The sequence below is a fragment of the Morus notabilis genome, unplaced genomic scaffold (assembly GCF_000414095.1).
Source record: "Morus notabilis unplaced genomic scaffold, ASM41409v2 Scaffold148, whole genome shotgun sequence".
Lineage (NCBI taxonomy): Eukaryota > Viridiplantae > Streptophyta > Magnoliopsida > Rosales > Moraceae > Morus > Morus notabilis.
In genome coordinates this window covers 9,099-26,213 of record NW_010362321.1, presented here as the reverse complement: position 1 = coordinate 26,213, position 17,115 = coordinate 9,099, and the positions used below count along the sequence as shown (strand labels likewise).

The window sequence follows — 17,115 nt, the reverse complement described above, 5'->3', positions numbered from 1 at the left end:
TTTCAAAAAGTATTTATCTTTAGTTTGCTTAATTTTTCTATTCTTTTTTAATTTTTCTATTCTTTAACCTCTTTTCCATGTAAAAAGAGAACATTTTTTCTATTTGATAAAGAATTAGAGACATGTTTTGTTACATTTTATCTTTATTAAAGCAAAGCGCTCTAAAGCTTATGACTCTTTTGGTTTTCTTTTCCCACCATGTTCTTAACTGGGTCCTTGTTTGGTTTATGGTTTTTGTAGAGGGTTAAAATCAAAATTCCATCTTTAGACTCCCAAATTTGGAAAAATAAACAATTTTGTGTAATAACATCCAAACAATAAGAATTTACTCATTTAGAAAATTATCAAATTGCTAATTTCCAATTAAGGGTCGATATCAAAGAAGATTTACTGTCTACAGCTAATGAAGTGCATTGACTTTGTATATATACACACACATATAGATATAGTGTGGTTTTAATAGTTACTTTAGTATTTATTTATCAATGAGTATTATTATTTTAATTATAAAATATTAATCTAACAATTATAATAAATTATATAGTTAATTAAAAATTTTATAATAATTAATAAAATTAAATTTTTATCACATTATATCATTAAATTTTTATATTTAATAATAACCACGAATAATAATATAATTATTCAAAACTCGTTCATGTTCATATGCATATAGATTATATGAAAACTACGTTCTACGTTGAGAAGATCAATAACCATCTTCCTCTATACGACCTGAAGTTAGGTGTCGTTGACAAGGGCTTAGTGGAGGCTGGCTGGGTCCCACGTCGAAAGTTACTCCTAAAGCGCGTCCTGATGACCTCACGGTTGGTTACCCAATAACTGGACGCCACGTCATTACATGCCAGTTTGCTGTTTGTTTGATACCATATTGTGTGGGCCCGCCAATAGCTGTCGTCCAATCATCTCGTCTCGTTTTGGTGAGCCCCACCACTGAATCGGCTAGGATTTCTGGCTCGAGCCAGAGGAACACCGTTTACCTGGTCATTGATTCTATGTCGCGGTGGTTGCAAAGCCGGGCTATGGGTAATAATCTAGTGCGGCTGCGAAAGATTTATAGTAAACAGAAAATTAATTAGTAAATGCAAAATTTTTAGAACAATTATACCTAAATTTATTGTAGTTTAACAAATTGATCCTTAAATTTTTAATTCTGACAATCAACTTTCAGATTTGTAAAATTTTTGCAATGTAAGCCATTTTAGTAAATTTACTTAAATTTTTTTATTATATTTAAGATATTAAAAGTCGATGAATTAAAAGATTTATGTCACATTTGAAGTAAAATGTTACAATTTTTCGTCGAACGTGTTTTTTTACACTAATTTAACACAATTATCATTAAATATGGCGTTCTACAATACTTTTACAAGTTAAAAGGACAGTTTGCCAAAATTAAAAGTTTAGAGAGCAAATTGTTAAAACTATACAAATTCAGGAGAAAATGTATAAAATATTAATAGAAATAAATTTTTTTAATCCTTGTATTGCACTTAATATGCAAATTGTTTAGTTTCAAAGTTCTTCAAGGACATAATATTGTTCACTTTCGAGAAACCCTAGCTATTCTACAGAGAGAAAGTTAGAGAGAGGTACTTTGCAACAAACTTAGAGGAGGAGTTTTTTGGGGTCGGTGGTCTAGCTATTCGTCGGGCTGTCGGCCTCCAAAGTTCGTCAGAGAGATCATAGAGATCACCGACATTAGGTTCGTGCTAACGAAAGTGTGGATCGTCACTGAAATGGAGTTGTTCAAGGGGAAGCAATTTCTAATATTCTACCTTAGATCTAGGACGCATTTGCCCCGAGATTCCGTTGAAATTTTGAGAACTAGATCGTAGAAGGGAGGCAAGGAAGGTGGTCCAAAGCGTGTGACAGTCGCAACTAGTTGGCGGCGGCGCGTGGATCCCATTTGCTGCCGTGTCTCCGATGCTTTTGTTGACGTTTCAGGAGCTTTTCTCCGACGCCACTTTTATTGTGTTTCACACACCTTCAGCGTTGAGGGACTCGATTTTGTTAGTTTGATTTCTTGGAATCTTTGTAGAGTTTTATCTATTTTTCTGTTTTATGTTTTTATTTGTGTTGTAATAATGGTGATGGTGTCCCCATCTACTAACGTTAGGTCTTGGCTAGAGAGTGGTCTCCCTAACCGCTCTAAGTCCAAGTTATATAGTCCATTTTGGGATTGAGATGTGGTTTATCTAGAGTCGTTTCAAAGTGGTCGAACACTGTTATAATGCCACTAGTTTGAGGAGTTCTCTTTATTATTAGGTAAGTAGTGCGTTTGTATTGTCTAATCGTGTGAGTATCACCCTTTAGTGGTGCTATTGCCTTTTGGAGTAGAATTCATTTTGGAATGTTCAGTTGAAATTCCTCTTTTAAAGTCTTCTTTTTTTATATTTTTTACATTTTTTTAACAAATGTAGATCTAAGAGAGAAGAGTAAGAACACGTATCCTCAATCTAATATTTTTAGTCTTTAGTTCAACTTACAAATTCATTTTATATTTTCAATACGCTTTTGAAATTTCGTTTTAAATGCGTCGAATTTTGTTTATTTTAAAAAATAACAAAGGATACAAAGGATTAATTTAAAATTTGATAGCTTGCAAAACTCTGAGTAGAAAGTTAAATTATGGCCATATGTTTAGAGTGTACATATAGCTTAAAATTCTCTCTTTTCACATAGTCTCTTTGCAACTTTCCACCTAGCTTGACCTATTAGCTAATACAAGAAATGAAAATGTTTAAGCAATTACTATCCAATACAAAATCTTATTATCAATTAAATAAGTTTTATCCTTAAAAAAGATTAAATACCTAAATACATATATATATATGTATTTTTTCAAACTCATTTCTCCTTTTTATCATAATAAATGACCCTAAGAATAGTCTGATATAAAAGTTTAACTTATTTCATCAAAGCATTGTGTTTGAGTTGTGATTACTCCTCTATCAAAAAGGGGGTAAAAAAAAAAGAAAAAAGAAAGCTATACGTCTTTACATTAATACTTTATGAATCTTTAAATTAGTACTTGATTTAGGTCATTGTTCAAAAAATGAAAATAATTTTATGTTTGCACGTTAAAAATAGGTGATACCACGTCAGAAAACGACAACCATCGTTTTATTTTTATGGCGTCAATTACAAATAAAAAAATTTTGGATCTGATTAAAAGGGGGTTTACGAAACCCCAAATAGAACCACTACTTCAGTACAATTCCACAATGTCGTTTTCCGACAAAGAGCGTTCAGCGTCGTGCGAAGACCGGCGCTTAATCGGCTCCGCTCAAGCCGACTCAAAAATACGGCTCGGCTTGGCTTAATCGGCAAAAAATTACGTGGGAACGCGTTCTGTTGAGAATGAAAACTACCGGCTTGATTAATTAATTAATTAATTAAACACTAATTAAAAAACACGAGTCCTCACAAAAAAAAAAATGAAAACTTTTTTAATTTTTTTAGAAATAATTAATTTTTTTTCTAATAATATAAATACAAATCCAGGAAAAGCCAGCCTGAAAAGTTCAGAGCTCACAACTTCTTCTTCTTCTTCTCTCTCTCTCTCTCTCTATATCTGAGCTGAGCAAATCTCGCACATTTCCCGGGAAAAACCTGAAGCTTCAGCAGCAGAGAGATCGCGGGGAGTTGCCGAGCTTACCGAAGTGAATCGCCGGCGATGTGTAACTCACGCACTCTAGTTGTACCAGCTCTTCTTCTTCTTCTTTTGGTTCTGGTCTCCGCGCAGGGATCTGGTTCCAAGACTCCATGGCAGACGCTTAGCGGTACGGTTTTTTCTGATGTATTTCTCTGTTTCTTTAGCTTTCTGCAGTTCTTTGATTTTTGGCTTTTGCTCGTGGAGTTTTAGTTGAAGTATACGTTTTTGTTTTGGAGAGAGAGTGCGTTTGGTTGCCGAGAAAATGGAGGAAAGATGAAATGGAAGTTTGAGGCGGTTGATGTAATTGACTAATTGGTTTGATTACGGTTGATTAGGCTCAGTGGATTGGGGTATAAAGGGAAGTAAATATTGCATTTTTAATACCTTGCATTTTATCCGTTGTAAAATGGAGAGCTTTCTTGGGAAATTCTGTTTTGTTTGCTCAGAGAGCTGAAAAAGATGAAGAATATGAAAGTGACATTTGAGCTTTGTGTTTCTTTTGCTTGAGCAGCTGCAAAAGTCGTGGGAATTTTTTTTCTTTTTTTTTTTTTTGGGTCTGAACATGTTCCAGCTCATTTCCTCTTTTCTTTTTTTTTTCCCCTGAAATTTTATCGGTGACCTGAATATATGGCTGTCTTTTTTTTTTTTTTTTTTTCCTTTTCTCGATTTATTTAGATGAACTTTCTTTTAACGGAGACTTCATTTTTACTAAATAGTTTTGTCAATTTTCTCAGAATGTTGACATTAAAATCGTATTGATAGGCGAAATTGTAAGGAGTATTTATTTGAGGGCTCCATAAATAGACTTGTTTCATTAAGAAAAACTCTATTTATTTTGGGAAACATTCAAATTACTTGTATGAATCTAAATGAATTGCGGTGCATATGGCAGTCAGTTTTTGGATTACAAACGGTCTGGTTTTAACAGTTGTAATCGTTTTTTGACCTGAAAATGAAACTGTTTTCTAGTAATTTATGTTTCTGTTTGCATATCAGTATCATATTTTGCAGTTTTTCTTTGACCATTTGTTTCCTAAACTCGCCTATTTCATTTTTTTTTTCTTTTTTCAGGAGGTGCGCCTCTGGCAATAGCACGCGGTGGATTTTCTGGGCTATTTCCTGATTCAAGTTATGCTGCGTATAGTTTTGCAATTATGACTAGCCTTCCCGAAGTGGTTTTATGGTGTGATGTGCAACTAACAAAAGACAGCAAAGGAATTTGCCTCCCAGATATCAAGCTGGACAATAGTACTGATATTGCAGATGTCTTCAACAATAGGGATAAGGAGTATGTTATTAATGGGGTTGCCACTAAAGGATGGTTTTCGCTGGATTTCACTTCCAGCGAATTATCAAATGTGATCGGTAAGCACAGACTACTTGAGTTCTTTCGTTGTTTCTCTTTCCCGGAATATCTTCTGAACTAAATGATGCTCCTGTGGCAAAGTTTTGTTTTTCTTTTGCACTGTGGAATGAGTCTGGGATATTTTCCAAAGCTAGACGAGACCTTATGAAAAGGGATTTTTTTTTTTTAAGTGATGGGACTGTGTTTTTTAAACTTACCTAAAATGTTACTATTTTTTACACTTGGTCAAAACTGTCATATATGAATATGAAGTGAGATTATTTATCCATAGGTTGCAATATAGCTATTGTTGTTGGTAGTGGTCATCTTATTGTCATCATATTTGTTTTAATTTTGAATACAGAAGTTACTGAAAAGTTTGTTTTTTCTTCTGATGAACTTCTTTTCTTCAAAACGGTGCACTTTTGGAATAATGATAATTATTATTTTACAAATAAGTGAGCGTCGAAATCTTTCGTCGAGTCCTTTATTTTTTCCCCACCATTTGGATAATAGAAATTGCATCAAATGTCTAGCTTATATTAACTCTTCTTACTGAAGTTTTGTTTTGGTACGCTCACAGTTAGTCAAGGAATTTATTCTCGCTCTAATAAGTTCGATGGCAATTTGTTCCCAATTCTCACTGCTGAAGATGTGTCTAAGCAACTCAAACCGGCAGGCTTATGGCTGAATGTTCAGGTATATGACGGACAATGCATTTTGTCAATGCCATATCATGTTTTTTTTCTTGTTTTTTTTTTTTGTTTGAACCTTACGTACTTGGGTTTCTAGATTCCTGGTCTGCAATATCTTTTTGAACAAATTAATCTGTTATACTTTCCAGCATGATGCATTCTTTACACAACACAAGTTGAATATGAGAAGCTATGTGCTTAATATATCAAAACACATTATTGTCAACTATATCTCATCGCCAGAGGTGGCTTTCCTGAACGGAATTAAATCAAGATTCAATCAAAAGACGACAAAGCTGGTCTTTCGGTTTTTGGGAAAAGATGAGACTGATCCCTCAACAAACCAGACATATGGTTCGCTCTTGAAGAATCTTACATATATCAAGACTTTTGCCTCTGGAATTCTCGTCCCTAAAATTTACATATGGCCCGTGGATCCAAAAAGTTATTTGCAACCTCATACTTCTCTTGTCTCGGATGCTCACAAAGAAGGGTTAGAAGTTTTTGCATCAGATTTTGTGAATGATTTTCCTCTGAGCTTCAACTATAGTTATGATCCAGTAGCCGAGTACTTGAATTTCATTGACAATGGTAACTTCAGCGTTGATGGTGTGCTGTCTGATTTCCCAATTACTCCATCAGCGGCCATAGGTGATTAGTCTTACTTCCTAGTGTAAGAATAATGGTTTACCTATTTTCAACATATGTTTCATGTCCCTTTTAATTTAAGTTTTTTTTTTTTGAAATGCTTAGTTTGACCAGCAATCTGTTACCTGTTGCTTGATTCTTTACTTATTTCATACTGGAAGAATCTCAGGAAATGATTTAGCAAAATCTTTGTTTCCTACTATTATCTCCTTCGGGCTTCTGACTTCTCTGTAACACTGCAGATTGTTTTGCTCACTTAGGAAAAAATGCTACAGAAAAAGGTATGTCACCATCTTTCTCGCTTACTGTTGAACTTGATTCCTGTATGCTAATACCTGATTTTCGAAGTGTGTCTTAATTTTCGTTCTGTTGATAACTTGTTTCTCTGATCTTGTGATGCCCCAGTTAAGACTTTGGTTATATCAAAATATGGAGCCAGTGGAGACTACACTGGTTGTACTGACAAGGCATACACGAAAGCAATTGAAGATGGTGTGGACGTACTTGACTGCCCAGTTCAAATGTCAAAGGATGGGAAACCATTTTGTTTCAGCTCTATTAATCTCATAGATAGCACAGATGTTGTTCAATCTGACTTTAGCAATCTCACAACGAGTGTTCCACAGATAAAGTCTGACACTGGAATATTTACCTTCAGCCTAACGTGGGATCAAATTCAACAATTGAAACGTAAGTTCAAAATAATTCTTATTTGCTTATCTTGGGTGGTGTCGGTTGCTTGTACTTCTATCTTTGTCAAGAAATGGCTTTACTTAATCTATTCATACAAGATACATCATATCTTATTGAACTGGAGATCAAATGGAACACCTATATTTACTTAGTTTATATTTGCATGCAGCTGTTATAGCAAGCCCCTATTCGGCATACACATTGTACCGGAATCCAAGAAACATAAACGTTGGCAAATTCATTACATTGTCTGCCTTTTTGGACTTGACAAAGAGCACAAAGTCACTTTCTGGCATCTTGATCAGCATAGATGTGAGTTCTTCCCATGCTTGTATTCTTTTGGGATGGGTGGTTTTCGAAGATGGTATTGTAGCAGGGACATAATCAAAATCCGTCTGATCTCTTTGGTGTCTATCATAAATCAGAATATGACCTCCATGAATCATCCCATGTTAGACCAGTCTAGGCCAAGACCGTCTTTAGGCTGACATATCAAGGCCTAGACCTGATTATGGTCACAAATATGAGCTAGTCTCGTAAGAACTAATCTCAAGTGCACTTACATAGAGAATCTGTACATTCTCATTCATATACAAGAAAATAGATTATGTTGGTTTGTGCAAATTCTCGAATTTTAGTAGGGATAAGTACAGTACAAAGGGGTCCTAATTACCATTCTCGTACTGACAGTGCATTCTTTTATTTTTTTTCAGCATGCGGCCTATCTTGCGGAAGAACAGGGCTTAAGTGTTACTGATGCAGTCCTAGATGCCCTAAGCAAAGCTGGTTTTGACACTCTGACAGCCCCAAAGGTCCTGATTCAGTCTAGTAATAGTGCTGTTCTACAGAAATTCAAGGAGAAAAATAATTATGAACTTGTATACAAAATTGACGAGAAAATCCGCAGCATTGACGAGCCTACCTTGAAGGACATCAAGAGCTTTGCTGATTCTGTGGTTATTAACAAGGCCTCTGTCTTTCCGGATATCGCTTTATTCTTGACAGGTTCTACGGATGTTGTAAAGAAGCTACAATCATATAAGCTTCACGTTTATGTAGAAACCTTCAGCAATGAGTTCGTATCCCAAGCATGGGACTTCTTCTCGGACGCAACTGTAGAGGTCAATTCCTATGTTACTGGAGCCAATGTTGACGGTGTAATCACAGAGTTCCCTGCAACAGCTGCCAGATACAAAAGTAAGTACATAGTTCTCTATCTATTATCTTTTACTCTTGTTACAAGTTTGAATGATGCAATCTATTCAACCCTCGCCTATATTTTGGTTATGCAATTGTTTTCTGGTTCAGGGTTTTGAAACTACTTTGGCTTATTTCAATACCAACATTTCTTAATCTGTTGGGCAGAATTCGGGGAAAAAGAAAATTCGCCTTTCTAACTTATTTTATACCAATATTAATAGGTTCTCCCAACTTTAATGTAACTTGTTAGCTTACTTTAATCGCACACAGGATATAATACCATCTGCCTAATATTATGCTTATTTGGCCTTTTGACTTTGTGGAATTGCTGATGTATTAATGCGAACTTCTTCTTTCTGGGGGAAAAAAATGCAAAGCACAATGTCCTTTGGCTTCATACCCCGCCTTTTGTTAATATTTGAGGCATTTTTAGGGAGAAATAGAGCTAACGGATGGTGCTTGAACCTAATGCAGTAAACCGATGTTTGGGTCTTGGCAACAACACACCTGCTTACATGAGCCCTGTTCAGCCTGGAAGCCTCGTGGAACTCATTACTACTGATTATTTGCCACCGGCTGAGGCTCCAAACCCGGTCCTGACAGAGGACGATGTGTCGGAGCCGCCTTTGCCTCCTGCAGCACCGGTTAGTCCAACAGCTAGCCCGAATTCAGCTAGCCCGAATTCATCTAGCGCAGCAGGACCAGCACCAAATGCGCAGCCTAAGATTTCCGTTTCCTACTTGCTGTCGAACCTTGCTATGATGCTCCTTGCAGCTCTCATTCTGTTCTGAAACGGCACCGGTCTAGCTTTGATAGTCATTTGCACATGTGTTTGCCATTATCATTGCTTGATTTCAGCATAGTTTGGAGCTTTTTGTGGCTTGATTACACGGCTAATCCATTTTTTTTGGTCCTCCCTTTTGCTGGATGTTGGTGATTTTTCCCCCTGTTGTTGTAGTTATGTTCATTCTTCCAAGTGTAATTTAGGGATATAAACTCCTGAGCCTGTCAGATTTTAGTTAGCATTTTCGCCATCTTTTCGGCTGTTGTACGGTATATTTATAATTATTCTTTGTGTGTATTATATGATGAAAATTGGAGTGTTCAGCTAGAATGGTCTACATCTTAATCATGCTTTTGTTTTCTTATTCTTTCAGCTTAGCTGTCTGATGCCACAATACATCCCCGATCACCTGTTTTTATGAACACACAGATATATATATATATATATATCTATATATATATATATAGTTACCAAATGGCTCATTAGGCACTAACAAGAATATTTATTAAAGGCAAGAATGTTTATTAAAGGCTCTACTGTCAGGCCTTATAGCTTATAGCATATTTTATTTGGATTAATTTCAAAAATTCTCTCTAAATTATGACTATTTTAACACTTTGTCTCTTGAATTTTAAAAAGTGACATTCGTTCCTTCCGAATTTTGTTATGTTAACAAGTTTTCTCATTCTGTTATAATAAGTGATGGAATTGTCACGTGTCACAGAATTAAAAGTGTAATTACGTTTATACCCTCTTAATCAGATAATTCTCTATTTTTATTAAAAAAATTCCTCATCTTCCTCTTCCTTGAACAACGTTGCCGCCAAGCCCACACCAGAGATGTTCGGTTTCAGTCCCGGAAGCAACCTCAGAAGTTCTTTTGCAGCACGGGATGGCAATGAAGGCTGCAAGTCACCTCCGTCAAGCCGTACTCTGGTGCGAACGCCGTCACTTGTATTGCCCAAATCTCTTGTGCTGTCATTGCTGGGGTCGCCGCCCTCGTCGCTGGAGTCGCCGTCGACGCCTGGGTTCACCTCCACACTTTTGTCATCGAAGTTCTTGTTGCAGAGTTGTTTGGAGTGCCTCGTTGTCGCGCCGGCAATTTCGGTCAATTCGTCGGGGTCGCTAAAGGTTGATGAAGGTCCAGAGAGTCTCGCGCCAGGTGGGTTTGCACGGTGGTACTTTGGTACATCATTGCTTACACTAATCAGTCGTTTCCAAGACGGGGAGGTGAGGGAAGAAAAAGAAACAAAATGAAAACGAAGATGATGAATTTTTTCAATAAAAATGGGGAATTGTCTTATTAGGAGGGTATAAGTATAATTGCGCTTTTAATTCTTACTAAATAAGCGTCACGTGATAATTATATAACTTATTGTAACAGAAAGAAAAAACTTGTTAACAGAACAAAGTTCATGGGGAACAGATGCTATTTTTTAAAATTCAGAAGACAAAATGTTAAAATGGTCATAATTCACAAGGAAGTTTTGAAATTAATCCATTTTGTTTAACTATATTTAGATATTGACAACTGTGTTGTCACCATGTAAATAATTTGGTACTCCTAACCAGGGGCGGAGCTAGGTGAGGCTCGCGGAGCAGCTGCCCTGCCTGGGCCCACTAACTCTTTTATGGCCTTGTTCATTTCACCGATTTGAGTTTAAAATTCAAGTTTTGGTATGTAAAAAATTCTCAAAAACAGTCACATCTAATTTTTTTACTATAATAAAAAGTTATCACATAAAGTAACATCACAACTCAACTCTAAGTTTTACTCTAAGTTTTAATTCTTTTAAGTACTCTTATCTCAAACTTAAAATATGTAATAAGTCAAAGATACAAAGAGATAAATAAAGTAAAAAGACTTGTGTTATAGTTTAGTTCAATTTTTTTTTTGTTCTTTTATGTCCCTAAAAAACATTCTAGCTCCGCCACTGCTCCTAACATTTCTGTTGTTCGATATTCACATTTTCATTCACATTTACAAAAGAGATCACGTGACGGTGAACTAATTTATGAGTTATGTGTTCGACTTTGGCTTAAAAACAATTTTTGAACCAGTCTAATATTCTCCTAGTTTCTCTGAAAATAAGTTCTCTGAAAATATTCTCCTAGTTCACAAAACAATATTTTTTTTTTATTAGTTTTATGGGTCTGTTTGGTTCGTTGCTTGATTTTTTTTTTCTTAGCATTATTAGAATTCGTGATTTGATAGTGCTTTGCAGTTATTGTTTCTATGGTGGTGGCTTCTTAAGATTTTAGAATTGCTTCTATTCGCAGTCAAGAGTTTCAGTTTTTATATTATTAGTTGCAATACACGCTACGCGCGTTAGTATCAATATGTTATATTTTTTAAACACATACATTTTAAAAAAAAAAATGTTAACAAAAAAAATATTTAGACAAGTACATATTTAAAATTATATGAATGAGAGCACGTTAAGGGGTAAAGTTTAAAATGAACACAAGATTTAAAATGAACAAAAAAGCAAACACATGTTTCAAAACAGCAAAAATGATTTAAAATGAACGAAAAAACAAAAAGATCAAAATATACGTTTCAAATTAGGCAAAATTTTCCTATCTGAAAACTTATTCACACTTAGTGAGCGAAATTTAAAAAAAAAAAAAAAAAGTACTGCTAAAGGCAATAGTGGAGGAGAAAAAAGGCAATAGGTAGGGAAAAAAAAAGAGAGATGAAAAATATAAAAAATGTTTAAAAATGAAAAAAGAGAAAGAAAAATAGAGAGAATCAAAAAAAAAAAAAAAAAAAAGAAATAAAGTGGAGGCCAACATGTGGGCCTCTATAGAGACTAACACATAACCTCCTTAAAAGCCAACTTTTTTTACTCTTTTAAGTATGTATAGATTTGATCACCGTACATGTAACATAGAAAGTTTAATGCTTGATGCACACGGCAAACAACATGGTGTATTACTTCAGAAAAAAAAAAAAAAAAAAAAAAAAAAAAAAAAAAAAAAAACAAAAAAAAAAAAACAAAGCTCATGTCCCTAACACCAGATCTTTCGATGGATAATGAAACTAATGAAATATATTTTTAAAGCTTTTATTTGTCCCTATTGAATGAAGATCCAATTATCAGGGTATTTTGCATGGACCTTTTTAAATTTTAAGAGGGACGTAACAAGTAGAATAAATGATGGTTTAAGAATATGTGGGTAAAAAAATAGAATAAAGGTTATTTAGTTGTAAGGATTTTTTTTTTTTTTTTTTTGAAATTTCAAGAGAAGTGTAACAAGTAGAATGGTGTGTCAATTAAGTATGTGTGTGTGAAAAGTAGAAAAAAATAATATACACGCCCAAACCTTTTTTTCTTTTTTGAACTTTAAATTAAACTTTTTTAGGAACAAGCTTGCTCAAAACGACTTTGTCAGCTGTTTCAGTTATCGGTTTGGATTCATTAGAAGGCTTAATCTTAGGCCTTTAAGATATTTGGGTTACTTATTCACCTTCAAGAAAAGATATGCAAATTAGCATTATTTTAGAATACTTTTAAAATCTCTTAATTGCCGGAGTAAATCACTAACGTATAGGCCATGATCTTTCTTTTCTCTCTGTTTTTTTTTTTTTTTTTGGATGGAATAAAGTCTTGAATATTAAGGAAATAGTATTACTTTTCGGTAATAAATTATCTATCAAGGTCCAAGAATACATTACTTTTTGACCGTGCAAGGAAAAATATGGCCACTTGACTATGGATTTTTCAGACAATTATTCTCACCAATTCATAATCCGGGACATCATGAATTAAAGGACAAATCTTGTGAATTAAAGGATAAGATTAAATTTCAAAGGCATGATCATTTCTATTTAGGAATTTTATCTAAGTAAATAAAAAAAATCATTACAAACTAATTATAATCCGGGTTGGAGATTTTATTACTTTATGGTAATTCTGAATGAGCAACAATTTGTCCTAATATATTGTCATCTTGCCATGGATTATCAGGCTAGATTTGTGGCTAAACATAGGGATAATATTTTCGGTCTTACACTTGATTAATTTTTTGGAATGGGTAGCAATATTTTGGGAGGAACAGATTCTCTCCCTTGAAGATAGTCAATTAGATCAAACAAGAAAGGAAAGAAGAATATCATGGTTTTATAGCATTCCATTTTTCATCCATGAAAACACACTATATAAGAAGTACTAACAATACCAAGTTAGCAAGTGAATGAACAAGAAACAAAAAAATTTTATAGGTCGTTTTTTAAAATTTTTAAATTTTTTTTTGGGTCTTAGATTTGTCTTAGATTAGATTAGAAACATGGGTTCAAGCTTGGCTCATTGTGTTTGCTTATGGTTCTTGTTAGTGTCCATCACCAATGCCAAATCCCATGTCAGAAACGTTTTTAATGTGATGTCATATGGAGCTGTTGCTGATGGAAAAACTGACAATAGCAAGGTTTATTATTATTTATTATTATTATCATTATTGTTATTATTGTTATTGTCATAAATATTTTACATTAAATTTTCTGCTGTTGTTTTAAATAAATGATTTTCTTACTCTACAAAAAATATATATATATATATATATTTTATCTACTAGGCCATTTTTGATGCATGGACTCATGCTTGTCAATCCGTCGGTGGAGGTATGGTTTTGATCCCGAAAGGAACGTACCTTGTGAACCCCGTCGTGTTGAAAGGCACATGCAAGGGCCAAATGGTCTTTTTCTTACAAGGTGACCTTAAGGCTCCTACTGATCAAAAATCTTGGGATGATATTGACCATTGGATCACCTTTCAATACGTTGATAACTTTGTGATGAGTGGAGGTGGGTCCTTGGATGGTCAAGGAGCTTCTGCTTGGCCCTACAACACATGCAATAAAGATTCACACTGCAAGAAACTTCCTGTTGTAAGCTATCAATTTCATGCCTTGCATATATATTGCTTGTAAATAAGTAGAGATGGAAACTTTTTTAGTGTTCTAAGTCTAGTAGTAATAATTAATTCTCAAATGACAACAAAGAAAAGTCTAATATTCAGTTAAAGATTTATAGGATAATATATGTTTCTATATCGAAAAAAAAAAGATGAAAAATTAAATTAATATATATAGCTTAGGTTTTAATGAAATAATGTTACTATAAAAGAAAGTAAAGTCTAACGATATATTAGTAATATAAAAGTCATGATGACCTATCAAATGATATAATACTTTTTCTATATTAGGAAGAAAATAAATTACAAAAATGGTGTCACTAGCTAATTTTTAGATTTTAATTATTACTTACAGATTCAGTATCTTCATTTTAAAAGCATGGAATAATGTTATTCATTATCGTTGATAATTGTTATGATATATGATATGCTGCATTATATATTAACATTTTCTTCCTTTGTTTTTTTTTTTACCTTATTTCATTAGTCTCTAAGGTTAGATTTTGTGAACAACGCATGGATAAGTTACATAAAACTGATCAACAGCAAGAACTTCCACATGAACATTTTTGCCTGCAATAACATAAAATTGGAACACATGCACATAATGGCGCCAGGGGACAGCCCCAACACCGACGGAATCCACATTGCCCTATCAACCGGCATCAAGGTCTGGGACTCCATCATCTCCACCGGTGACGATTGCTTATCGTTCGGTCCAGGGATGAAGGATGTCGACATTTGGAAAGTTCAATGTGGCCCCGGCCACGGAATCAGCATCGGAAGCCTAGGGTCGAGCCCTAATGAAAAAGATGTTCAAGGGTTTATTGTAAGGAACTCTAGGTTTATTGGTACCCAAAATGGAGTGAGGATCAAAACATGGGCTCTCCCTCATGCTAGCAATGTTTATAACATCACATTTCGTAGAATTATAATGCAAAATGTTGCCAACCCCATTGTCATTGATCAAGAATATTGCCCGTCCGGTAAATGCAATCCCCAGGTAAATCTTCTTATTCTTTTATCGATATATTAAAGTTCTGTTAGGTTCTTAGTAGCAGTCGGCGACCCTTTCTTCTTTTAGCTTTTCGTCTCCTTGATAGCTGGAAGTTCTCCAAAAGTATGAAAAGCTGGAGGACTTTGTACCATCCATTCCAGTGTGGTTGAATTCTGTTCAAGAGCCCAAGGACTTGGAGCACACCTTTTGTTATTTCCACTGCTTAAAGTGATTGTAATTAGTGATTACAATACAATGTCACATCTGATAACAAATGTACAACATTTTATTATTAATTGTTACGTGTCACTAACACTATGCACATGTCATAGCGTGCTAACACATTTTCTCTCTCTCTCTCTCTCTTTTTTCTTTTTTTTCTTTTTTTTTTTTTTTTTTTGCGCCACTAGGGTTCGTCTCAAATTCAGATTCGCGATGTCAAGTTCATGAACATTTGGGGCACTTCGAGCTCGAAAGTTGCGGTTAATCTCGATTGCAGCAAGGGAAAACCTTGCCAGCAGATTGTGCTGAAAGACATCTATCTGGCATATAAAGGCAAAGACGGACCTGCAATTTCTCAGTGTTCCAATGTCAACGGTGTTTCTTATGGCAAGCTACAACCTCCTTCTTGCATACAGAAATCCCAGTCTAATTGAGGCAGCTGATCATGATAAAATAACCAAAATGTCTATAAATCTTAGGCAGTACTAGTATTTGTTCAAAGTGATAATTGTTAAGATCACTATTTGGTAGAATAACTCATTGAAGATCAACCAAAGAATGATGAATTAGTGCCCCCTATTCCCCATTTGTAACGATTCATTAGTACAAAAGCCATGATAATTTTCATGGTTGAAGGGTGACATTTAGACTAAAAGTTCTCTCTCTCACGCGCGTGCGCGCGCGCGCATATATATATATATATATATATATGCCATTACAATATTTCTGATATAGGATCGAGATAAAACCAAGAAGGGATAGAAACAAAAGGAGAAGAACTCGAGAGATAAAACTATAAACTCAATATCATTAATCAATCATCAAAGCCTGAATGAAATTATAATTATCACTACTATATTTATAGACATCTAAAAGATAAATTTAACTAATTCAAAATAATCCTACGAAATAAACAAAATCCTAAAGAATAAATATGTAATTTAAATTGAAAAATCCTAATCTAATTCGCCTTCAGTTTCCTTCTGCCATATATTTGACATGATGCTTGGAAATTAAAGGCTGAGTAACTTTTTGTTTAACTGTCGTTAATTATTAGAGAGATTCTCTGGTACACTTAGTGTACTGGCAAAAACTTGTTGTGAAAAATCGTAACGCAAGTATACGCTATCGCAATTAAGTAATATAATAGTGAATAAGAATATCGTCCCACGAGGATTGTTGTTTATTAATTACCGAAATTATATTAACCCTAATTTTATTTGAATACTTGAAAAGAGAGTTTATAAAATTAAGTAAAGTAAAACTAAAACAATTAAATAAATTAAACAACGCTAAGCAACGGATGAAAATCCAATAGATTAAGATTCTAGGGTTTCCGATTTCACCAAATTAATCATGTTCAAATTCTCATAATTCAAGCAAATTAACATTCAATCATATACTGACAGTAATTTCTCTAAAGCAATTATTATTCTTTCTCAAGCAACAATAATATTAATCCAACAAGCAAAATCTACATCTCTGTCAGACTTCTAAACCTGTTGAAAATCATTAAGTGCAAGAAATTCAAAAGAACTGCACAAGCATCATAGATATCTCTATCCTATGAACAACTCATGGTATTTCAATTAAGAGCTTATTCAATTATCACCTCTCAGTCTCAAATCAAATACAAAATCATGTAATAGTTGGCCAAACAATCACAAGCATTAAGAATAAATTGAAATACTCAGCATATATGGATTAAACATCAATTACTTAAAAAGAAGATTGAGAATTCGAACATTCATAATTTGGCTACATCGTAGCCTTAGAAAAAGGAATTAGTTCATCTCTAAACAAAATAAATTCCTAAACAAAGTCTTAATCATTGGAAAGGAAAGAAAAGAACTAGTTTGGAGTTGAATTGAAGCGTCGCCGTCTCCGGATTCGAGCCGTTCTTCTTCTTCGTCCCAATTCTCCTTTTCTTCTCTTGAAT

General features: G+C 34.2%; 2 protein-coding genes across 2 annotated transcripts; both read left to right on the top strand.

The window, feature by feature from the left end:
* The first annotated feature begins 3,557 nt into the window (after positions 1 to 3,557).
* LOC21397164 (glycerophosphodiester phosphodiesterase GDPDL3) lies at positions 3,558 to 9,367 on the top strand. Its single transcript, XM_024167929.1, has 9 exons — positions 3,558 to 3,806; positions 4,751 to 5,044; positions 5,608 to 5,723; positions 5,869 to 6,370; positions 6,610 to 6,648; positions 6,773 to 7,057; positions 7,230 to 7,372; positions 7,774 to 8,257; positions 8,735 to 9,367. The coding sequence occupies exons 1-9, from the start codon at positions 3,701 to 3,703 to the stop codon at positions 9,049 to 9,051; spliced, it is 2,286 nt and encodes a 761-aa protein (XP_024023697.1). The 5' UTR covers positions 3,558 to 3,700; the 3' UTR covers positions 9,052 to 9,367.
* A 517-nt stretch (positions 9,368 to 9,884) lies between these two features.
* On the top strand, positions 9,885 to 15,610 carry LOC21397162 (exopolygalacturonase). The gene is made up of 5 exons (XM_010101670.2): positions 9,885 to 10,206; positions 13,381 to 13,472; positions 13,620 to 13,931; positions 14,445 to 14,960; positions 15,365 to 15,610. Exons 1-5 carry the CDS (start codon positions 9,885 to 9,887, stop codon positions 15,608 to 15,610), a joined length of 1,488 nt encoding a protein of 495 aa, XP_010099972.2.
* The last annotated feature ends 1,505 nt before the right edge of the window (positions 15,611 to 17,115 follow it).

Excerpts from the sequence above, each read along its gene's own strand:
- LOC21397164 (XM_024167929.1), top strand. The coding sequence starts at position 3,701 with ATGTGTAACTCACGCACTCTAGTTGTACCAGCTCTTCTTCTTCTTCTT. Across the intron at positions 6,371-6,609 it reads TACTCCATCAGCGGCCATAG|ATTGTTTTGCTCACTTAGGA; the intron begins GTGATTAGTCTT and ends GTAACACTGCAG. Across the intron at positions 7,058-7,229 it reads TCAAATTCAACAATTGAAAC|CTGTTATAGCAAGCCCCTAT; the intron begins GTAAGTTCAAAA and ends ATTTGCATGCAG.
- LOC21397162 (XM_010101670.2), top strand. The coding sequence starts at position 9,885 with ATGTTCGGTTTCAGTCCCGGAAGCAACCTCAGAAGTTCTTTTGCAGCA. Across the intron at positions 13,473-13,619 it reads GAAAAACTGACAATAGCAAG|GCCATTTTTGATGCATGGAC; the intron begins GTTTATTATTAT and ends TTTATCTACTAG. Across the intron at positions 13,932-14,444 it reads ACTGCAAGAAACTTCCTGTT|TCTCTAAGGTTAGATTTTGT; the intron begins GTAAGCTATCAA and ends TTATTTCATTAG.